Raw genomic sequence first — 18,351 nt, 5'->3', positions numbered from 1 at the left:
TGCCCCTACCTTTGAAAATACTATTCTCTGCTTCTCAAGAAAGATGTTCACTATAAACAGTAGGGAAAAAAGACAGGTGGGCTACTGTTATTTAAATACTTTTTGGAGCAACCTCTAACCCTTGTCTTAAGTTCTCACACTGCAAGAAATGAAGAACTTCAGCTTCACCTCATCCTCATGAGATGAGGTGACAATGACGGCTAAGCCCTTCTTTGAGGCTACCCTAAGGACTGTCCACATTACATTTGTAAGTCTTAATATTTCAGTGGAACTTTATTGTATCTCCTTGCTGGAAAGACAGACTGCAGAAAACAGCTGTGAAAAGACTAACTTCCAAACGACTTTCCGGCGGGCCACGTAGACAACGATAGCATCATGCTATACACACACATTCAGTAAACAAAACTGTTACGATTTTTATCAGCTGCAGAAAAACGGAGATTCAAATTCTCAAATATATGAGTCAGAAAAAGTTTATAAAAACTTCTTAGTAAGTTCATGAGATTGTAAGAGCACACTTAGAAACAACTCCTGTATTCGAAAAACCTCACCATCACGCAATATTGTTGAAAGAAATAGTTGTGATGTGTGGAAGCTACAGAAAAACTTCCCAAGCAGTAGATCCATTTCTTGTTTTCTTCTAGGAAGCAAAGGAAACTTATGGAATGCCCACTTAAAAGCGTATCGCAATCTTAGACATCGCATTTGGATCTTGAAGATTTTTCACCAAATAACAAGAATAAAAATGAGAAGGGAAAAAAATCTTTGTTTACATTATGCACCTGACTACACTATACGTTGAGTCACTTCTACTGCAGACTGAATAAGACACTGAATCTCTGAATTCATATGCAAGTTGTGTGTAAACTCTGAATGAGACAAATGTTTCCAGGACTGGATTCTGAGGTAGTTTACTTCTATTTTATATATTGATTTTTAACAGGTCAAAATTGTCTGACTGACTTAGGAGCAATTACAAAAGCTGAAGCAACCTTCTGTTAAATCATTCTGAATAAACAGACTGGATTTCACATTGAAGGTATACCCTTAACTGAATGCAAATTATGTTCCACTTGTAGAGCCTGATCCTTCACTGCTCAACAAATTTAAATTTTGTCTGTTATTTCAAGCACAAATAAGATTACACATATATTTAGGAAAATGTTACAGTCTTGCTCTAGTTATTGATTTTTTTTACCTACAACAAACATTAAAAGCACATACAAACAGCATATTGTTCCATATTGTTCCATGTACTGAACAAACAGTACAGTTCACCACTGGGAAAAATGCACACTGATGTCGTTGGCTTTCCAGGATTTGAGTCCAAAATTTTTGATTTATACTGTGCAGCCACAGGCAACTGAAACAGACTGCTCAGGCCTGCAGCTTTTTCCTTCTTTCCTATTTAAGAGCTAAAGGTATATGTCATTACCGTCCAGGCAGCAACTTTGCAATTTCTGCCCATCTGTTTCCCAGTCTCTTGTGTGCCTGGTAAATAATTCTATCTTCCTCTTCTGTCCAGGAGGTTTTCTTCACTTCTGGATTCAAATGGTTGTGCCACCTCTCCCTGCACTGTTTTCCAATCCTTCCCTTCAAATGCTTAGCAATGACAGACCAGCGCTTTGGACCGTATTTCTGCACGAGTTCTATTACCTTCAAAGAAGGACATAAAAACTGCCTGTATTTAATGATGCATAATGAATCAATGCAATTTTTCTGTGGTGGAGCAATATTTTCAATGACATTTCTCAAAATCACCATGGTAAAGCTAATACACAGTTAAGGCTTCCCATTTCCCCTTTATATTTCTACCCAAAAGGAAAAGTCTGGTAATAGTAAAGACATTTCCAGACTGCAATTCTACATCGCAGTGTTGTAAATCAACACGCATTAATTTCTGCAGAGCACTTAGAAAGCACTGTATAAATACTTAGCATTGATATTATAAGATCAGTCCTGCCTCAGGCCATATTAGTGTCAACACCACTGAAACCTCTAGTACTTTTGTCCCAATACATTATATCCACTATTAAGGTATTAATCAGACAGAATAGAAAACTGCTTACCCTTTGATCCTCCTCTTTAGTCCACGGGCCTTTGATAAGTTCTGGGTTTAATACCTTCTGCCATCGGTGCTGGCACTGAACATCTGTCCGATTCTAATGAAATGTAAGATATGCAAAGATAAATCATTCTTTAAAAAGATGAACACCCAGTGACACTGCTCTTATCTAGGTACACTTGCTTCCCTGAATTTCCCTGCCAACTACTATCATTAAATTATATGGTAGTGATACAGTAGGTCTGAAAAGGAGGTGCTCAACTACCAAGTTGCTCACTGAACTACATAATACTTCTATCACTTCTGCAGTTATGACTGTGTCACCAAAACTACATAAACTGAACATTCACCATCTGGCACAATAGCTGTCATTTTTAAAAAGAGCTTTCACTTGCAGTTCATCAAAGCTATTTTTTCTCTGTGCTGAGACACTTTGTTTCAGTGTCATATCTACTGCATCTACTGTGCAACACCCCTACGCCCCCCATTTTTGTTTGTTTGATGTTTTCCAAATCTTCCTGAGAAGTGAAAAGAAAATTAAGGTATGGGCTTCCACAATACTCGAACTAAATTGCTGAGGTCTCCATCTGTGGAGGTTTTATATCTTTTGCAAAAATATAACTATGAAACAACCACTCCCCTTTCCTTTACTCGGAAACCCCTGATAAAGAGTTGTCACTAGAACTGGAAACAGAAACCAATATCCACCTACAGGAAGGAAATTTGCAATGACTTTCCAGTCTTCTGTGCCGTTCTGTTCCACAAGCTTCTTCAGTTTCTCATCCTGAATCATCGAGAAAAACAAATATAATTGATATTGCAATCTCTTATAATGCAAATGAAATGGATCCCACCAAAATTTGTACTACCAGCTTTTTATGCGTTTGTTGCTTTGTGGGATCATGTCGAGAGATTAAAAAGGGGGAGTCTGCAGTCTTCTTTTGTTTTAAGTGCCTAAATCAGGAGATTTTTTCTTCTGTTGTGGATCTTGGCAGGTTCTTTAACTGTGCTGTAGGAGAAAGACTGACTTTTTCTGTGCTTCTGTGTGACTCAACGTACACATTCCCATTTTACCACTCAAAGCAATCTAAGTCATGCTCTTGCACTGGATTTACAGGCATGCATGGATGCTTAGATGCCAGGCACATGACTAACAGTGAAATTCAGTAACACTCAGGCACCCAGCTATCTTGGGACCTCTAAAATCACAGTCTTGGACTTCAAATGTCTTGCAGGTAATGGGAGTCCCAATAATTTGCTCATCTCCTACCAGGGTACAATGAACTCACGATTATAGTAACAGCCCCTTTTTGCTACTGATCACTGAGAGGGAGTTTTGCATACTCGCTACAGCAAGAAACTTGCACCACTATTTTTAATGATAAGCCCAGTAACACAGACCCTAAAGGCAAAAGCAACCAATCGCACACATTGGGAAGGATCAAGAGAGCGGAACACAAGAGGGAACCGCCCCAGAAGATAAGAGGAGGGCAGCACCCCTCCCCTTCCCTGCTCAGCGCCTCCCAGGACGCTCCCAGTTCATGTGACAGCAAAGTGACCACTGGGTTACGCAGCCATTCCTTCTTCCCAGGCCATATCAGAACCACATCCATCCCTGTAAGAGCAGCCTATGATTTAAAAAAAAAAAAACCTTACAAGAGGTGACCTGCCACTGTTTACATATCAACAGAAGTTGGTAGAGAGAAGAAAGTCAAAACATAATTTAATAATTGTATTAATATACTTCACAATAAACTTAAAGCAATTAAATGGCCACAGGATATCCACCTGGCAGAAGACTTGATACCAGAGTTTATCCGGAAAGTCAACACAAGGGTACTGTGACTAAAATGTATTCTGACCTTCAAAACTGAAATACATCTTGAATGCCCAATTTTGGTACTATTAGATTTCTTTCTTCCAGCTTTTACTTTATTTCCATTCAGAATCACAATGCTGCAACTGAAGTACCAATTTCAAATGGCACAAAAGGCCTGTAGGAGTTTCTGACACAGTTGTTTGCTGCTGTGGGACACCGAACACATGTCAGTTCTCACATAGCAACCATTTTCAAACAAAAAGAGGCAGCAGTAACAACCAAACACTACTGCTGGTGACTCTTAATCTGTTTCTTCAACTGGGATCACAGAGAGACTCAAGTATCTGTAATGTAGACCTCAGCGGACATAAAAACTGCTGTTTATGCATTTCATTTAAAAGAAAATAATGCTTTGCAAAGTTAAATAAAAACACTGAATAGAGCTAATGGGTCAAAAACATTGTCCTTATTTGTATAACGGGATTGTCGCTGAAGTCATTGGGTAGATAAGAATTTGATCCATGCTCTGTCTTTTCACACGCACTAGAAAAGGAGATGAATGAACTCATATTTACCTCTTCACGAGTCCACCTGGTTTTTCCTAAATGACGTTTTCCAGCTTTAGGAAGCAGACCATCATAATCGTGATCGTACATCTCAACTTCTTCTTCATCATCATCACTACTATATATACTGCAGAAGGAAACAAAACGAGACACGGAGCGGAACATGAGGACTTGAGCTACTTAATTACAAAGCACACAAAAACCACTACAATCTTTACAAAGGTTATACAGATAAAAGTTTTAAAACTTGCACAACAAGATTTTGTTCTGCATTCTGTTGTTCTAGTATTCTGAACTGGTTCTTCTGTTTTTAGTATCCACAGATACAAGCAAAGGGCTGGCAACCTTCTTACTGCTGTGCATGTTTAGACCTGCTCGTACTGTTAGATCAGTGGTGAATTACACATTTGGCAAACTTTCAACCAATGAACGTTTCAAATTAAAATACAATGTTTGGGACAGCGAAGAGAACAAGAGGCTGTGTCCATTACACAAGTGCATACTCAAAATCTTTAACTCATGCCATACATTTTGAAAACTATTGGTTTTGTACATTTAATAGAAATAGCTATACAGCTCCCAAACCAGACAGACTGTGTATAAATACAAAAAGCTAACCAATGACAGCCTTGTTAGAGAATATGTAAAGGCAGAAGTTTCTATAATTTACCTAAGCCAGTAAGTGGTAGCATTAACATGCAATAAACTCTAATATGAAATGTGCCTGCTGTTCCTACGTTTAGACAGACAAGGGTTGAGGACAAGTATATTTAATAACCTGTAACTAACAAATAAATGATTGAGTCGCTTTACACAACACATTTTCCTAACTTATGACTTTATTACCTCTTTATTTACCTCTACTCCATTTCTGAATACCTCATACTGTTTTTGAAACACTCTGCTACTCACTTAATACATGACTAAGGGATTTCCCCAGAGACTATCTACGGGCAAAAAGAGACCTATTACTGTTTTTCACAGACAGCACTTGCTCTACCCAGTTAACTAAAATTAAAACTGTGTGTTCTGCAACAGGAGCTGTCTTTCTGGTGGGCAATATTTCCAACTTTAAGATATAAACAGAAGTTTTGAAACTTTAGCTAAGAGATAATAAACACAGTGCTAGAAAAGAGACAATGTCACAGTGTGAGACTAATAACTGTGCTACATCTGAAGGTGTTAAAGTATGAGTAAAACATTCAAATGAAAAGGGTTTTTTTCTGGTAATAAAACAACCAACCTCACCATACACCAGTTAATTATTAGGCATTGTTTCTCCTGCGAGCCTGTTTTCAGGGGATCACTTTTTAAGTGAAGCATACAGACTGTTAGCCAAGATGCAAACACCTCCAAAATGCAAGCAGTTAAACATATATTCTTTTAAAGTATACCAGGCTAATCACGCCTTAAATCTTCAACCCTATTTTCTGGCCTGTGGAGTGCACCACAAAAAATATGCTAGAGGTAAGAAGTTTTGCAGAACCTGCAATGATGTGCATGGCCTCCCCCAAGCCACTGCTGAGCGGCCCCCAGACTCATCGAACAAGCCCATCACCTCCATCCTCAATCCACCACCATGATGCATCAGTCCTAGGGCTTACCTGGCCCCCTGCGTCGCTCCCTGCGCCCGGCCCCCTGCAACCTTTCAGCATAAGCCACAACCTGCAGCTGAAGACCCAATGCAGCACACCATGCAGGCGCTGCTTTTTGCAGCTGTGGTCCCCCAGGCTTCAGTGGGGCTAATCGCTCGAGCAAAGCTCCCCCTTTCCTGCTGGGCTGGGCTCAGCTCCATGCCCCTGCTGCTGTTCAAAGTAGAGGCACTTTTCTAAATGACACACGGAGACAGCTGTGTGACTGCCTTTATGCCAAAGGAAGTTTTGTGGCTCAGTTTCCAAGTATCATTTTGAAAACTGGTTTCGCTGATAGTAAAAGCACCAGGTACACATCCAACAGAGTGATGCTTCCTGTGCTGTGAAATGTTACGGGCACGTCAGAGAAACGCAGCTCTGAAACAGGAGGAGAACACTGGCGATGAACAGGTTAAAATGATTTAAATGCGATGCCAGTAACGTAAATGATTTATTTAAATAACCAAGGCCTCGTTGTTGCACTGCAGAACTATGAGTAAATCCCACTGTATTACCTGTGCTCTCCAGCAGGAGAAAAGGGCCTCGGGATTTTAGGACGCTCGGGAGCTTCTTTACGAAACCAGGCCCCCTCGGCACTGCTCTAAAACTTCACTTTCCACCTCTGCCCCTAGCCCCGAAATCCCCCCCAGGAGCGGCACAGCGCAGCACGGCGTCTGAGCGAGGCAAAGCGTTACGGCCCCATCGCCGGGGCCGTTTGAGCGCTCCCTCGCCGCAGCAGCGCGGCGCTTTTTGTCAGGGCAACCGGCTTGTGCAACGATACAGGGGAAAAAAAAGGAGAGAAAGAAAAGAAAAAAAGAAGGGGCGGCGGAGAGGAAATGACTCGCTGCTGCTACCGTGATTGAAGGAATTCGGGCACCAGCCGCGCGGGGCCGAGCCCGCGCCCTCTCCCGCCGCGCCCCGCCCGCCGGGGCGGCCCCGCCGGCGGGCCCGCTCCGCTCCGCGCCCCGCGGGGCAGGCGGCAGCCGCCGCCGCCCGCTGCGCCCCTCCGGGAGGCGCCCGCGAGGCAGGCAGCGCCGTGCCGCTCCGCCGGGAGAGACTGGGCGAGTGATTCATATCCAGTCCCGGTAACACCCCCTCTCGCGCTCCGAAAGTGCGGCCCGGCTCTCACCCCGCGGCCAGCCACGCTGCAAGCCGCGGCTTCTGCAAAACGGCCCCCCGCCCGGAGCCCTGCATCCCGCCCCGCCAAGCGGGGCCCCCAGCCGGGCAGGGAAAACCCGGAGCGGGACTCCTTCCCCTGTCACGAGCCCAGCAGAAGGGGAGGGGAGGATGCCGGGCTGCAAAGAGAGAGAGAGGGAGGGAGGAAAAAAAAAGCCTCTCCACGTGTCCGACCCGCCGTCCCCTGCTAATTAGACAACAACCGCGCACCGTGCGCTCGCCCGGCAGCGCTGGCGGCGGCCACGAGGCGCTGCCGCCCGCCCCGTCCCGCCCGCCGCCCCGGCGCGGCTCCCCGGCGGGCGGGCGGGCGGGCGGGCGGCGGTGACAGCTCCGGCCGGGAGCCCCGTCGGAGCCGCGGCCCCCGCAGCCGCCCGGCCGCGCTCCGGCACGTGCCGAGCGGCGGCTGCACGAAAGAGCGCAGCCTCGCAGGGCACAGCTGCAAGCGCAGAGGGCAGCGCGGCAGAACCGCGGCCGCGCAGGCAGAGGAGAGGGGGGAAAGAAAAAAACAAAAGCTGAAATCCAGCCCGAGGCCAGGCGCGCTCCCTGCCTGCCGTCAAGGGGCTGACATCCCACCCCCGCCGGCAATGAATGAATGAGCCGCGAAGGCGCTACCTGCCGCCGCCGCGCCAGTCCGACATTTTCCTGCCTTGCGGCTGCCCGGCTCGCACGTCCAGGCGGGCAGCGCGCCCCGCGGGGGCTGCGCGGCTCGGCTGCCGCTCCGCCGCCCGTGCCGCACGCGCGGGGCCCGCGGAGCTGCCAGCCCGCCGCGGAGGGGGTCGCTCCGCGGCGGCCGTCGGGGCGGGGGGCGGAGTGGCCCAGGTGAGGGGCAGCGGCCGCGCCGCGGCGCCGCCGTCCTTCGGCCGAGCCCGTCTGTGCTCCCTGCCGCGGCCCCTCGCCCAGCGCCCGTCGGGCGGGCGCGGCGATGGGGCGGTGGAGCCCGCTGCGCGCAGAGACCCGCCGCCGGCGGGGCGGCCGCCCGCCCGCGACCCCCGGCGTTACCTGTGCCGGGGTCTCCGGGCCATCCTCGCACCGGCCGCTGGGGGAGGAGGCGGGGAGGCAGGTCGGGGGCAGCCGCGCCGGCCGCCGCGCCCTGCTCCGGGCTGCGCCGAGGCGCTCCGCCGCCGCGCACCGAAGTTTTGAGGAGCAGCAGGAGGAGGAGGAGGAAACAGGTTGAGATTAAAGAGTAAACTCTGTAAACAGAGATGCCATCAAACAAAGGGCTTTTGGACACTCCCCCTCCCGCCAAATCTGGCGCCCCTGCAGTGCGCAGGCGCCTGGCGCCGCGCGGCGGCCCCGTGCCGCGGCGGCGGGGCGCGGGGAGGCGCGGAGTAGCGCGGCCGTCCGGGCCCGCCCGGCCCGCGGCGGCGCGGCCCCCGCCCGGCGGCGCCCGCCACCCGCCGCGCCGCAGCCCCTTGACGGCGCGGCCAAGCCCCCCCCCCCGGGATGGTGTGAAAGGTTTAAGTGATGAAGCCGTCGGAGGTGGGGGGGGGGGGGGTCGCCCGTGCGGCTCAACTGCCCCCCCGACACACACAGGGGCACGCACGATGGAGGGGCGCCCCGAGGAGAGGGGCTAAGGGAGGCAGCGCCGCCGTGGACCCCCTCGGGGGGGAGGGCGAGGGGTGCGCACCCCCGGCTCGCCGGGGCCGCCGGGGCCTCCCGCAGCCCGAGGAGGCGGCCCTGGCGCCCCGTGCACCTGCTGTAGGGCCGGCAGCCTGCCGGGAGGGACGAGAGCCCCCGACGGGACAGAAAATAAAATAGAGGCGGCGGGGGTTGGGGAGGTCGCTGCTGTCCCGCGGGGGATTTTTGCTATAGTTCCCCGTGCCGCTGCCAGGACGGGGATGGTGCCTGCCGCCGCCGCCTCGGGAGAGACGGTGGGTGTCCGATGAGCTCCAAAGAGCACGTTTTTTGATACAGAAATGAGTCAGGACGTGAAAAATGGCGAAACATGCAAAGCTCCCAGGCTCGGCTGCAGTGTGAAAAATCGGGGCTTTGCAGCGGTTCCTCAAAGGCTTCGCGGCTCATCAATGGGCCGCCGCCGCCGCCGGGCCGGGGCGGGCCGGGGCGCCCCAGAGCCTCCCGCCGCCGGGGCCGCCGCCGCCGGGGCCGCCCCGAGGTGGCGGCGTGGAGGGCGGCTCCGGGCGCCGCGGCCCGCGCAGGCTCCGCGGGCGCGCAGGCAGCGTCGCCCTCCGCGCCGTCGCAACGCGCTGCAGCGTGCGGGCCGTCAGCCGCCGCCCCCAGCCTCTCTCCGCGGGGCTCTCGTTACCCCAAATTAGCTCGAGGGATCAGCCAGCCCCGCTGTGCTGCGCCGCGCCGGGAGCCGCTATCCAGCCGCCCCGGCTGCTCTTTGCCCACCTGTAAAATGGGTCTGCTGCGCCGGGGGCAGGTGCAGCACGGCGTGAGGGAGCTCGGTGCGGCCGAGGGGTCCTGGTCGTTGGGAGACGTGCAGGGGCTCCCTGCGAGGAGGCAGTGCTTCCAGGTGGTAGAGACGGTCGAGAGCTGGGAAACCAAGGGTGCGTTCAGCTCTGTGTTAAACCCAGTCTACTCTGTAAAGCCTGCAGTGGCATCAGCAGAGAGCCACGCTACGTAGATCCCTTGGATTTTGGAGGTTTTTTTCTGGTAAAGGCGTATTCAGGGAATGAAATAAGTCAGAAGGCCAGAGAGAATATACAAAAACTATGTTGGCTTCTAACAAAACACATCTGGGTGTCCATGCTGTACCTAGGCACTCTCGCTGGATGTTGCGGATGCTCCATTCCCTTCATTTGGAAGAGAACGTTAATCCTGCAAAATCAAAACTAATAAAAATCCACAAGAGCAGAGTTTTGTTTGGGAAATGCTGCTTTCATTGCTGATGAGGGGAATGATACTGCTACAGCTCTGCTAGGATCAATCTTGAATGCTTTGCAGAAAGCTGTTTAAATCAAGAGTGACTTCTGAGTGCCACTCAGCCGGCGAGTATGGCTTATGTAAATAGGCCTGAAGCTGGGCCTATAGTCAATACAGCTGTAAGGGTATGAAAGGATTCATCAGATCTGCTGTTACAAGTACCTTCTACTAAGAATATCTCCACTACTTTCTGTGTCTGAAAATGTACAATTCAGTGAAGTGGTATGGTCATGTTGCCTACCATTTTCCATAGAGGTATGATCTAAAGTGTTTAAGGCTGTATCTCTTCCTGCTTCTGTGGGAAACATTTTCCCTTGTTGATTTTTGCAAATACTTCAATGTTAACTGAGACAAATCCGCCATCTTCCCGATTTGGATGTAAATTTGCTGAAATAAATGCAAAGAATGTCTATTATTGCTCTCAAGAGAACTGTTAATATGCACAATTTTCTTCTGAAGGTTGCATGTAAGACATTTCTTCTCCAGTGACTCTGAATAAATACTTTTTTCTTCCCAGAATATAAAAAAAGACACTTGGTTTATAAAAATACACGAAATCACAAATGAGACATGGTTTTACTGAGTTTAAAATAAAGAGGGAAGTAATACCTTCTCCCCTGATGTAAAGATCATTTTCCCCCTAGTCTGCATACATAAAAGCCACTAAAATCAGTAAGGCATGTGCATGCACACTGCTGGTGTTGCTTCATTCTTAATGTTTAAAATTTAGCTAAAATGAGCCATGACTCTAGTATTTTCTTTTCTTTTCTGAGCATGTATAGCTTGAGGCAATATAGGGCATGAGGGTTCTTTTTAATATATCCCTGTCAAAGCCCTAAAGAAAAAGAAATCACCCTTCTATATTTGAACTTAAAGATCATATGCCATAGATGTGCAGTAGCAGACCTATTCTTTATAACCCTTCCAACTTCATTAATTAGTGATGCCTCTGAGCCTATTTATAGTAATTGCATTAACTGACAGAGTAATTGTAAATAGTATAACTACATGTTCTGGTGATCTTTTACTTACACAAATTATATAAGCAATTTAAGAAAAGTAATTATATAAATGGTAAATACACACTGAATTACTTGATTTCCTCCACCTCCACTGCAAGCGCAAACCTCAAAGTGGAGTTAAAAGCATGCTTAGAAAATTTCAAAAATCCTAGTTAAACATCAAACCCAGGATGTGTTCTGTTCATCCTTAATATTTTCCTGTTGTGATCCACTGTTTAGCTGGCATGATTTGGGCTGTACTGTCCACCTCAGCCAGGCATAACCAAATGGATCGTAAAGGAAATTTATCTGCGAGAAAAGTAATAATAAACCCTTACCCTGGGATTTTCCAAATGGATAGGAGGTAGTTGCGTAACTTCTTTTCACACTTTGGAAAATCCCAGCAGTAATCTTTATGTATGTGTTGTTCCTACTTTTTCTGAGTTTGTTACAGAATGTTAAAGGAATACTGTCAAATCAGTGTCTTACAACATGTGTGATCTTACACATTTTTTTTCTATGTATGATCACACATGTTATAAACAGCCACCTGTCTTTCCCTCTGCTCTGATGGCCTCTTAGAATACCAGAAGGATTTTTATAAATGCTTGTTAATATATGTGCTTTTTGTTTACTTTCTGCATTTCTCTCAGCCTGTATAGCGAAAATCAATAAGCAACTTTCACTTTTTTAGTTTCACTTTTAGACTCGGTACTGCAAAGTTTCAAATGCAGTTGTGGTATTTTTATCATTGAAAATCAGATGTTTTTTGATATTTTGGCCAGAAATGTTTTCAAAAAATGTTGTTAACACATTCGAAGCAAAATGCAAATGTACGTTTTCCTTTAATGTAGACTTCCTAACATAGTTTCTCATGAACGAAGATAAGAGGAACGATTAAAGTCTCTGGGGAGGGATGCAGGAGACTCGGGTTTAACTCCGGCTGTATCATAGATCAAGTCACTTAGAGACATACGTTTAGCCAGCTTCCCTTACCTGTGGGTATAGATTATGTCCAAGGGTCTGCATCCACACTGCTGTTGCTGTAAAGCGGGTTGGGAGCGCAAGCGCAGTGGCTGGGCTCTGACTTCCTGATGGGTACCTGCTGCAGAGGTGGCATGGGGCGTCCCCACCCAGATTTGCATGTGTGCGGGGACTCTGCGAACAAGCACGGAGGTGTGAATGGGCAGCAGCCGCCCTGCCGAAAATGGATGTGGCACATGCATGGGAGCTTTTCGGGCCAAAACAGGTGGTGAACTGTGGGCCAGTGAGAAGTTCGGCTGCCTCCACACCATCGTACCCATGTGCATGCTTGCAGCCGGGCTGGAAATCCAGAGAAAGGGGCATGAGCTGTGAGGAAGCTCTCTCAGGAGCTGGAAACAAGATTTCCTCCACCAAGCTACACAGAGCCCTTCCTGGCTGAAGGATACACGTAATAATTGCATTGGCCACAATCTCTCCTGTACTACTGCAGGACTAGCTGCCTGCTCCCAGTCATGCTTTGCAGCGCATCCAGGTGTTTAAAGAGGGGAGGAGGAGCTCTGCTGCCTCTCCCACTCCAGCCATGGGGATAGCATAGCTTAGATTTTAAGCTTTGCACCCCTGTTGACAGGTATTCCTGGTTTCAGTACGTGCAGATTTAGAGCCTGCTATACCACTGTGTTATCCTGTTATTATACCAGAGCAACTACACTGAAAATCTGCAGCGCGTTCTGGTATAAAACTAGAATGAGACTGCAATGATTCAGGCTTACACATTGAGTGCGTTATTTATTTATTTTTTTAAAGTACAGTTAGCCTTAGCTCAGGTCAGGTAGTAATAAGAATCCAGTGATAAGGTTAGATTGAATCAACTGAAATTTTGTATGAAGAGGATAAACCACAGAATGAGAGAACTATTTCCTTTCTGGTATAAAATCTAGATTTTCCTGATGGCAAAGTCTTAGATGATCCTGTTGGTTGCAAAGGTGAGGGCAACTCAGCAGGGACCAGAATGCTTTGTGCAGCTTTTGGGAGGGAACTGCAGGTTATAGCTGTATAATACTAGAACGAAGGGAAGGGCAATAACTGGATGAAATTAGGATCTTGAGTGAAGGAGCAAAGGTAAACCTTCCACTTTTCAGCAGAGCTTCTTTTTTTGTGGTAAACCCTCTTTGTTTGTGTATGGCTTGGAAGGAGAGCAATGCCTGAGGCCTTCCAACTGCAAAAACAGAGTACTATAGGAAGTGAACATATGTTGTACAAAAGCTGTTATTTCATTTGTTCTGAAATGGCACCGTATAGCAGGCACAAGGTCAGGCTTGGGGCAAATGGCACCAGTTCCTCAGAGCTCAGCAGAGCTGCGCATCTAGTGGGCTGCCCAAACACAGTGGGCTGATTGATGGTGCTGTAAGCACAGTGCCCCCTGTGAAAACTAATCCAATTCCACTTAAACCCTACATCATCACATAGAATGACTCTTTTTTTTTTTTTCTTCTGAAAGCACAGTACTAACACTGGGAAGCAATTGTTGCCTGTACAGCTCTTTCATCTACTCTCGTCATACAGGAAACTATATGTTTTCTTGCCTTTATTTTATTGCTAGCAGCTAGTATTTCAAAGGCAATTGTGGTATTTATTTATTTATTTAAAACACGATGTGATAAAAATATTAGTCAAATTTGATTAATAATAGAGAATAGAACAAATAAATGTAAACACAGGCAAATAAGTTTATTTTCTTAAGTGATTCATCTAAGTATACTAATATGTCAAGAAATAGCAATATACCTTTCAAAATGATAAAGTAAACCCTATTCACCAAAGAAGTGATTTGCTCTATGTACATGGTTTACCTAGAAGGGTGTGGTTACTATAATGTATGCCCGGCTGGCAAGCAGAGAGGCTTTTGTTCTGTAGCTGCTTTTAAATGTGTCCTCTGACAGAGGTGCGCCTTTGCACTGGGACGACAGAGAATTCGGCCTACTTTCTTTGGCCTGTTTTTGCTCTTGTAAATGCAAAGTGATTCTGCCGATGGTTCTGAGGTTCTCTGGTTTACCTTGCTGTAACTGAAAGCAGTGTTTGTCCTATAAACCACAGTAGCATAGCTGAGGGTAAGCATGTGTGAGTGTGGTCACTTACTTGTGCAACGTAGAAGATATCAATGTCTCATCGATGCTAACTGCTTAAGTTTACCCATCTTTTTCACTCACACACCACTGGAGATGCCTGACTCTCCCCTTAGAGCAAGCTTTTCCCCCTCTTGTTCTATTGACTCTGCTATATTGGAAAGAAATGTATTTGATTTACACTGGTTTAAATGACAGGATGGACAGCCTCTTGTCTTTTCAGACCTGTTGCCTATAACATTAATGAATTTCTTCTTGTATTGGAAGATATGTAAAGGAGATGTGTGTCCTTCTGTGGTCCTAACTTGCCCGTTGTAGTATCTTCTTAGAGGTTTCATTTCATAGGTTAACCTGCTATTAACCCCATCCTGTCACAGCTATGTAACACGTCATACACAAAACCCTATATCCCACTATCATTTTACTATAATCCAATGTTTTATTTACTTGTAATCTTCCCCTTCTCAGTCTTTCTGCAAACATTGGACTAACTGAATATTGTGAAGTGGAATTGATCTCTCTCTTCTTTTTGTATTTTGCTTCACACTTACCCTACTGCTATGGTAGCCTAATGTAGGCTTGGTGGTGAAGCTTTTCATTTCTCACTATATTTGTTTTACAACCTCAGGCCCTATGTCACTCCTTTCTGTATTAGTCAGCAGGAGGTGGCAAAAGATTGGCAAGAAAAGTCATTTTTTCAGGCCAAGACTGAATTAATCACCTCCATTTTATACCTTGCAACCCTCATTACCCACTGCTATTTAAGAGCTTGTCAAATTATGTTTTCCGTAAGATTGTGTATACAAATAACATTGTGCTTATTCCAGTCTTCTTTGTGCCCATAAGCATTTCCATTTAATTCAATTAAGCTATTCCTATATCACATCACCAGTTTTGAAAGAAGTTTGCTGGATCCTAGGTACAAGTAAGACTAAGGAATTAAATAGGTGGACTAAGTAGTTAAAAAGGTGGGCTAATTAGTTAGTAGGTGATTGCTATTACTTAGATAACTTTGAAACAGTCACTGTGTTACTACTGAGTATTAGTGTCCCACAAAGGCTGTGCAGTGTATTTGAAAGCACATTCACAGTATGTTTTTTGGCAATAACTTTTCAAATTGCATGTAACATTGCATCTGCATTCATTTACATTCACTGGTTTTCCAGTGCTGTAAATGCTTTGGGGACCTGCAAAAATATTTCCTGAGCTCCCTTGTAAATGTTGATTGACAGCATTCGAAAACTTAAGGTTTGAGGGCTCAACTGGAAAGAAGAAGGATGATTGAAAGTATTGAAAAGCCTTATCCTCAGATTCCTAAAGAATCGTGGGCACCTAAATAAAGCCTAGGTGCTTATTTATCTTTAGAGATTTGGGCAAATGTTCCTAGCTAATTTAAAGAAGGGGTTACTCCAGCAAACCAGTGACATAGGTGAATGAAAAAACAGGTCTGCTGCAAGACTGACTGGCTGAAAATGTTTGGTTTTTGTAGCTCTGTTGTGCAGGAACTACAAAGATAAATTGTGAAAATGAAAACAGCTTTAAAAGACAGGTGTCAAAATGGAATTTTCTGTGCTTTCCTTTACTTCTCCCTTTAGTAAAGACTGGTTAGTTATACAGAAAATGATACTTGGAAGACTCCTTACATTTCTTATTTAGATACCTTAGACTCTTGCTGTGCACTAGCTCACACATGTAAAAGAAGCCATTAACTTTTGTATTGACACTTTCAGTGCTTTCATTATGTTCATTACTAATGACTGCACTTTCTGGACACAGTGGTGTTTATGTCCCTGTGTTCTTTAAAGTTTTATTACTTCTGTTTTGTGCTTCCCATATGTTTCGGGCAGAATTCCCTTCTTTCTTTAACTCGTCTTGTTCCTGCTTGCTCTTTTTGTGCATGCCAATTAATAATGAAGGCTATGTGTGTGCTTCCCCTCCCTATGGCACAGTGTGGTTTTCTCTAGCTCTCACTTTCTGTGAAAAGTAGGCCATCTACTGTTGCTTTCTAGTATGGATTATAGATCACCCAGCAAATGGCCATATTACACATATAGCTTCCAAGATGTACTTTACAAGTGGAAAGCATATTTTTCTATTTATAGGACACATTACTTTCCGGAAGTATTGTGATGAAAAAGTCTCCATAGCACACTGAAATCCTACCTGTTTCTTTTTTTTTATCCCCCTCCCCCCCCTCCTTTTTTAATGGTAAACAATATATTTGGGTTATATATCCAGCGATTGTGTAAAATAGACAGTGGTCAATGGTCAGGTTTGTTCATTAAAAGTCTTCCCAAAATGGAAGTTTTTCAGAGTTATACGTGAAGCCCCCATCCCACCCCCACTGAAGTTACAGGAGGTGGGAGATGACCAGCTAACAATTTAGACAAGCGCTAGTGTCAGGTTTTGTCAGTTTAGCACATTTTTTGTTGTTTTTTTTTTTAAGTGTGGTTTTGAACAGAAAAGTGACTTTAAAAATTGAATCTTAGTACTACACATATCTATTCCCCATATGTCTTCTGAGTCATATCTGGATAGTATATTGACAAAAACAAGCTCTAGTGTTGTCAGCACTGTAAAGTGTTCAGAGTTGTGAAAAGGGAGCCGGACTATCATCTGCCCGTTGTACCACCAGCCAGGTCAGCAGTTGGGTTCTGATTCCTCAGTTATTTTTGGAGATGCTACAGAAACTGAGCATCAAGAGTGCTTAACTTTTCCAAGGTGAACTTGCTGTGGGGGCACTTGTTTGGATTTCAGTTTAAAGAGGTTATTATTGCTAGATAAGAATCAGATACAGCCAGATACAGCTTTTCTGGCCATAGCTGTATATTTAGGTCAAAGTTGGATATTTCTTCCATTTCTTCCTGTGAAAATTGGCCAAGTGACTGTGACTTGCCATGCAACATTATTATTGGGAAAAAAACTTCCTTTACTTAGTCACCTATTAGTCTTAAGTCTGCAATAAAGTACTTGCTACTTTGTCCATTAAAAATAAGGCATGAGTATACTATGTTTATTATACTCAGTTCATTTTTTTGTTCACTTGCTATCCCTTTATGTTTTCATATAGAACTTTCACTAAAATTGTTTATTCTGGTTTTAGGTAAATTAGCGTTTTCAGGGATATTCCCTTTTCTCAATTAGAAATACAGGTATGATGGCAGTCTCTCCGGGGAGTGGTTTTCCTAAATACAGCTACTTTACATGAGCAAAATTACAGAACAGTTCTGTCTTCCTGATAAGTATCTGCTTATCTTTAAATTGGTCACTAACAGAGAGGCAGTAAAAGTACCTTTAAAAGCTCTGAGAATGGTAAAGTGAGATGCATCCTTAGTGGGTAGAAATATAGGGCAAGTAGTGGCAGCTCACTCATCTTAAAGAAGACAATTAGGGAACGACCTAAATTGCTGGGGGGGGGGGGGGGGGCGTGTATTTGAATAAATAAAGCATCTATCCTTACTGATCTATCACTTGGCAGATGTTGCTTTAATTTGATGAGGAGGCCAATGTCTGCTTATACCCCCAGTCTCTGTCCAAGTATAACTGGATAGCAGGACTCTCAGAGTGAGGAACTACCAGCTAAGTGTCCTTATGGATCTGTGACAAATGACTTCTCGACACGCATGCAGGAACCATCTGATTACATAGGAAGGAGTAAAAGTTAAACTCACATTCCCCTTAATCTCCATGTAGTAAGCTAAAACACACACATGCACTCTTTCCTCTGTGGTGCCAGTGCCTTCTAGAGGTCAAGAACGAAGCTGAAAGCTTTTACTTGTGGTTAGAAAAAAGACTCCTATTTCCTGAGGAGTCTGGTCAGCACTGAGAAACATTTTGAACATCTCTAATATAAATGGTGCAATAACCAGCAATATCAATGCTTGATATCAAATTGTCCATTTCTAATTTTCAGACTTGGCCAAATGAATGTCATGAACTCATTACTCTGCTTAGAGCTGCTGCTTCAGGCTGCTTTAAACTTGTGAGGAAATCCTGTATCAGTTCTAGTTCACCTGTTCACAGGTTCCTTTGACTATGCAACTGTATGGGATAAAAACTTTCTACTGAAATAGATATGCATTAAACATATTTTTACATTT

At 45.3% G+C, this 18,351-nt stretch overlaps 1 protein-coding gene across 7 annotated transcripts in view; it reads right to left on the bottom strand.

The window, feature by feature from the left end:
- Positions 1–8,488, bottom strand: part of MYB (MYB proto-oncogene, transcription factor) — a 29,110-nt gene extending 20,622 nt beyond the window's left edge. For 3 of the 7 annotated variants that reach the window (XM_064509010.1, XM_064509015.1, XM_064509016.1), the window contains exons 1-5: positions 8,257–8,488; positions 4,460–4,577; positions 2,778–2,849; positions 2,070–2,162; positions 1,436–1,656 (exon numbers count right to left, since the gene is read on the bottom strand). In XM_064509010.1, the coding sequence (XP_064365080.1) occupies positions 1,436–1,656; positions 2,070–2,162; positions 2,778–2,849; positions 4,460–4,577; positions 8,257–8,279 (527 nt within the window). In that variant the 5' untranslated portion in view covers positions 8,280–8,488. Of the gene's footprint in view, positions 1–1,435; positions 1,657–2,069; positions 2,163–2,777; positions 2,850–4,459; positions 4,578–7,869; positions 8,012–8,256 lie in introns of those variants that run through there. The other 4 variants (XM_064509009.1, XM_064509011.1, XM_064509013.1 and 1 more) reach the window with 3 other exon arrangements.
- Positions 8,489–18,351: the final 9,863 nt, after the last annotated feature.

Source organism: Dromaius novaehollandiae, chromosome 3 (genome assembly GCF_036370855.1).
Source record: "Dromaius novaehollandiae isolate bDroNov1 chromosome 3, bDroNov1.hap1, whole genome shotgun sequence".
In the NCBI taxonomy this organism is placed as follows: domain Eukaryota; kingdom Metazoa; phylum Chordata; class Aves; order Casuariiformes; family Dromaiidae; genus Dromaius; species Dromaius novaehollandiae.
This window is presented reverse-complemented; position numbering and strand designations above follow the sequence as displayed.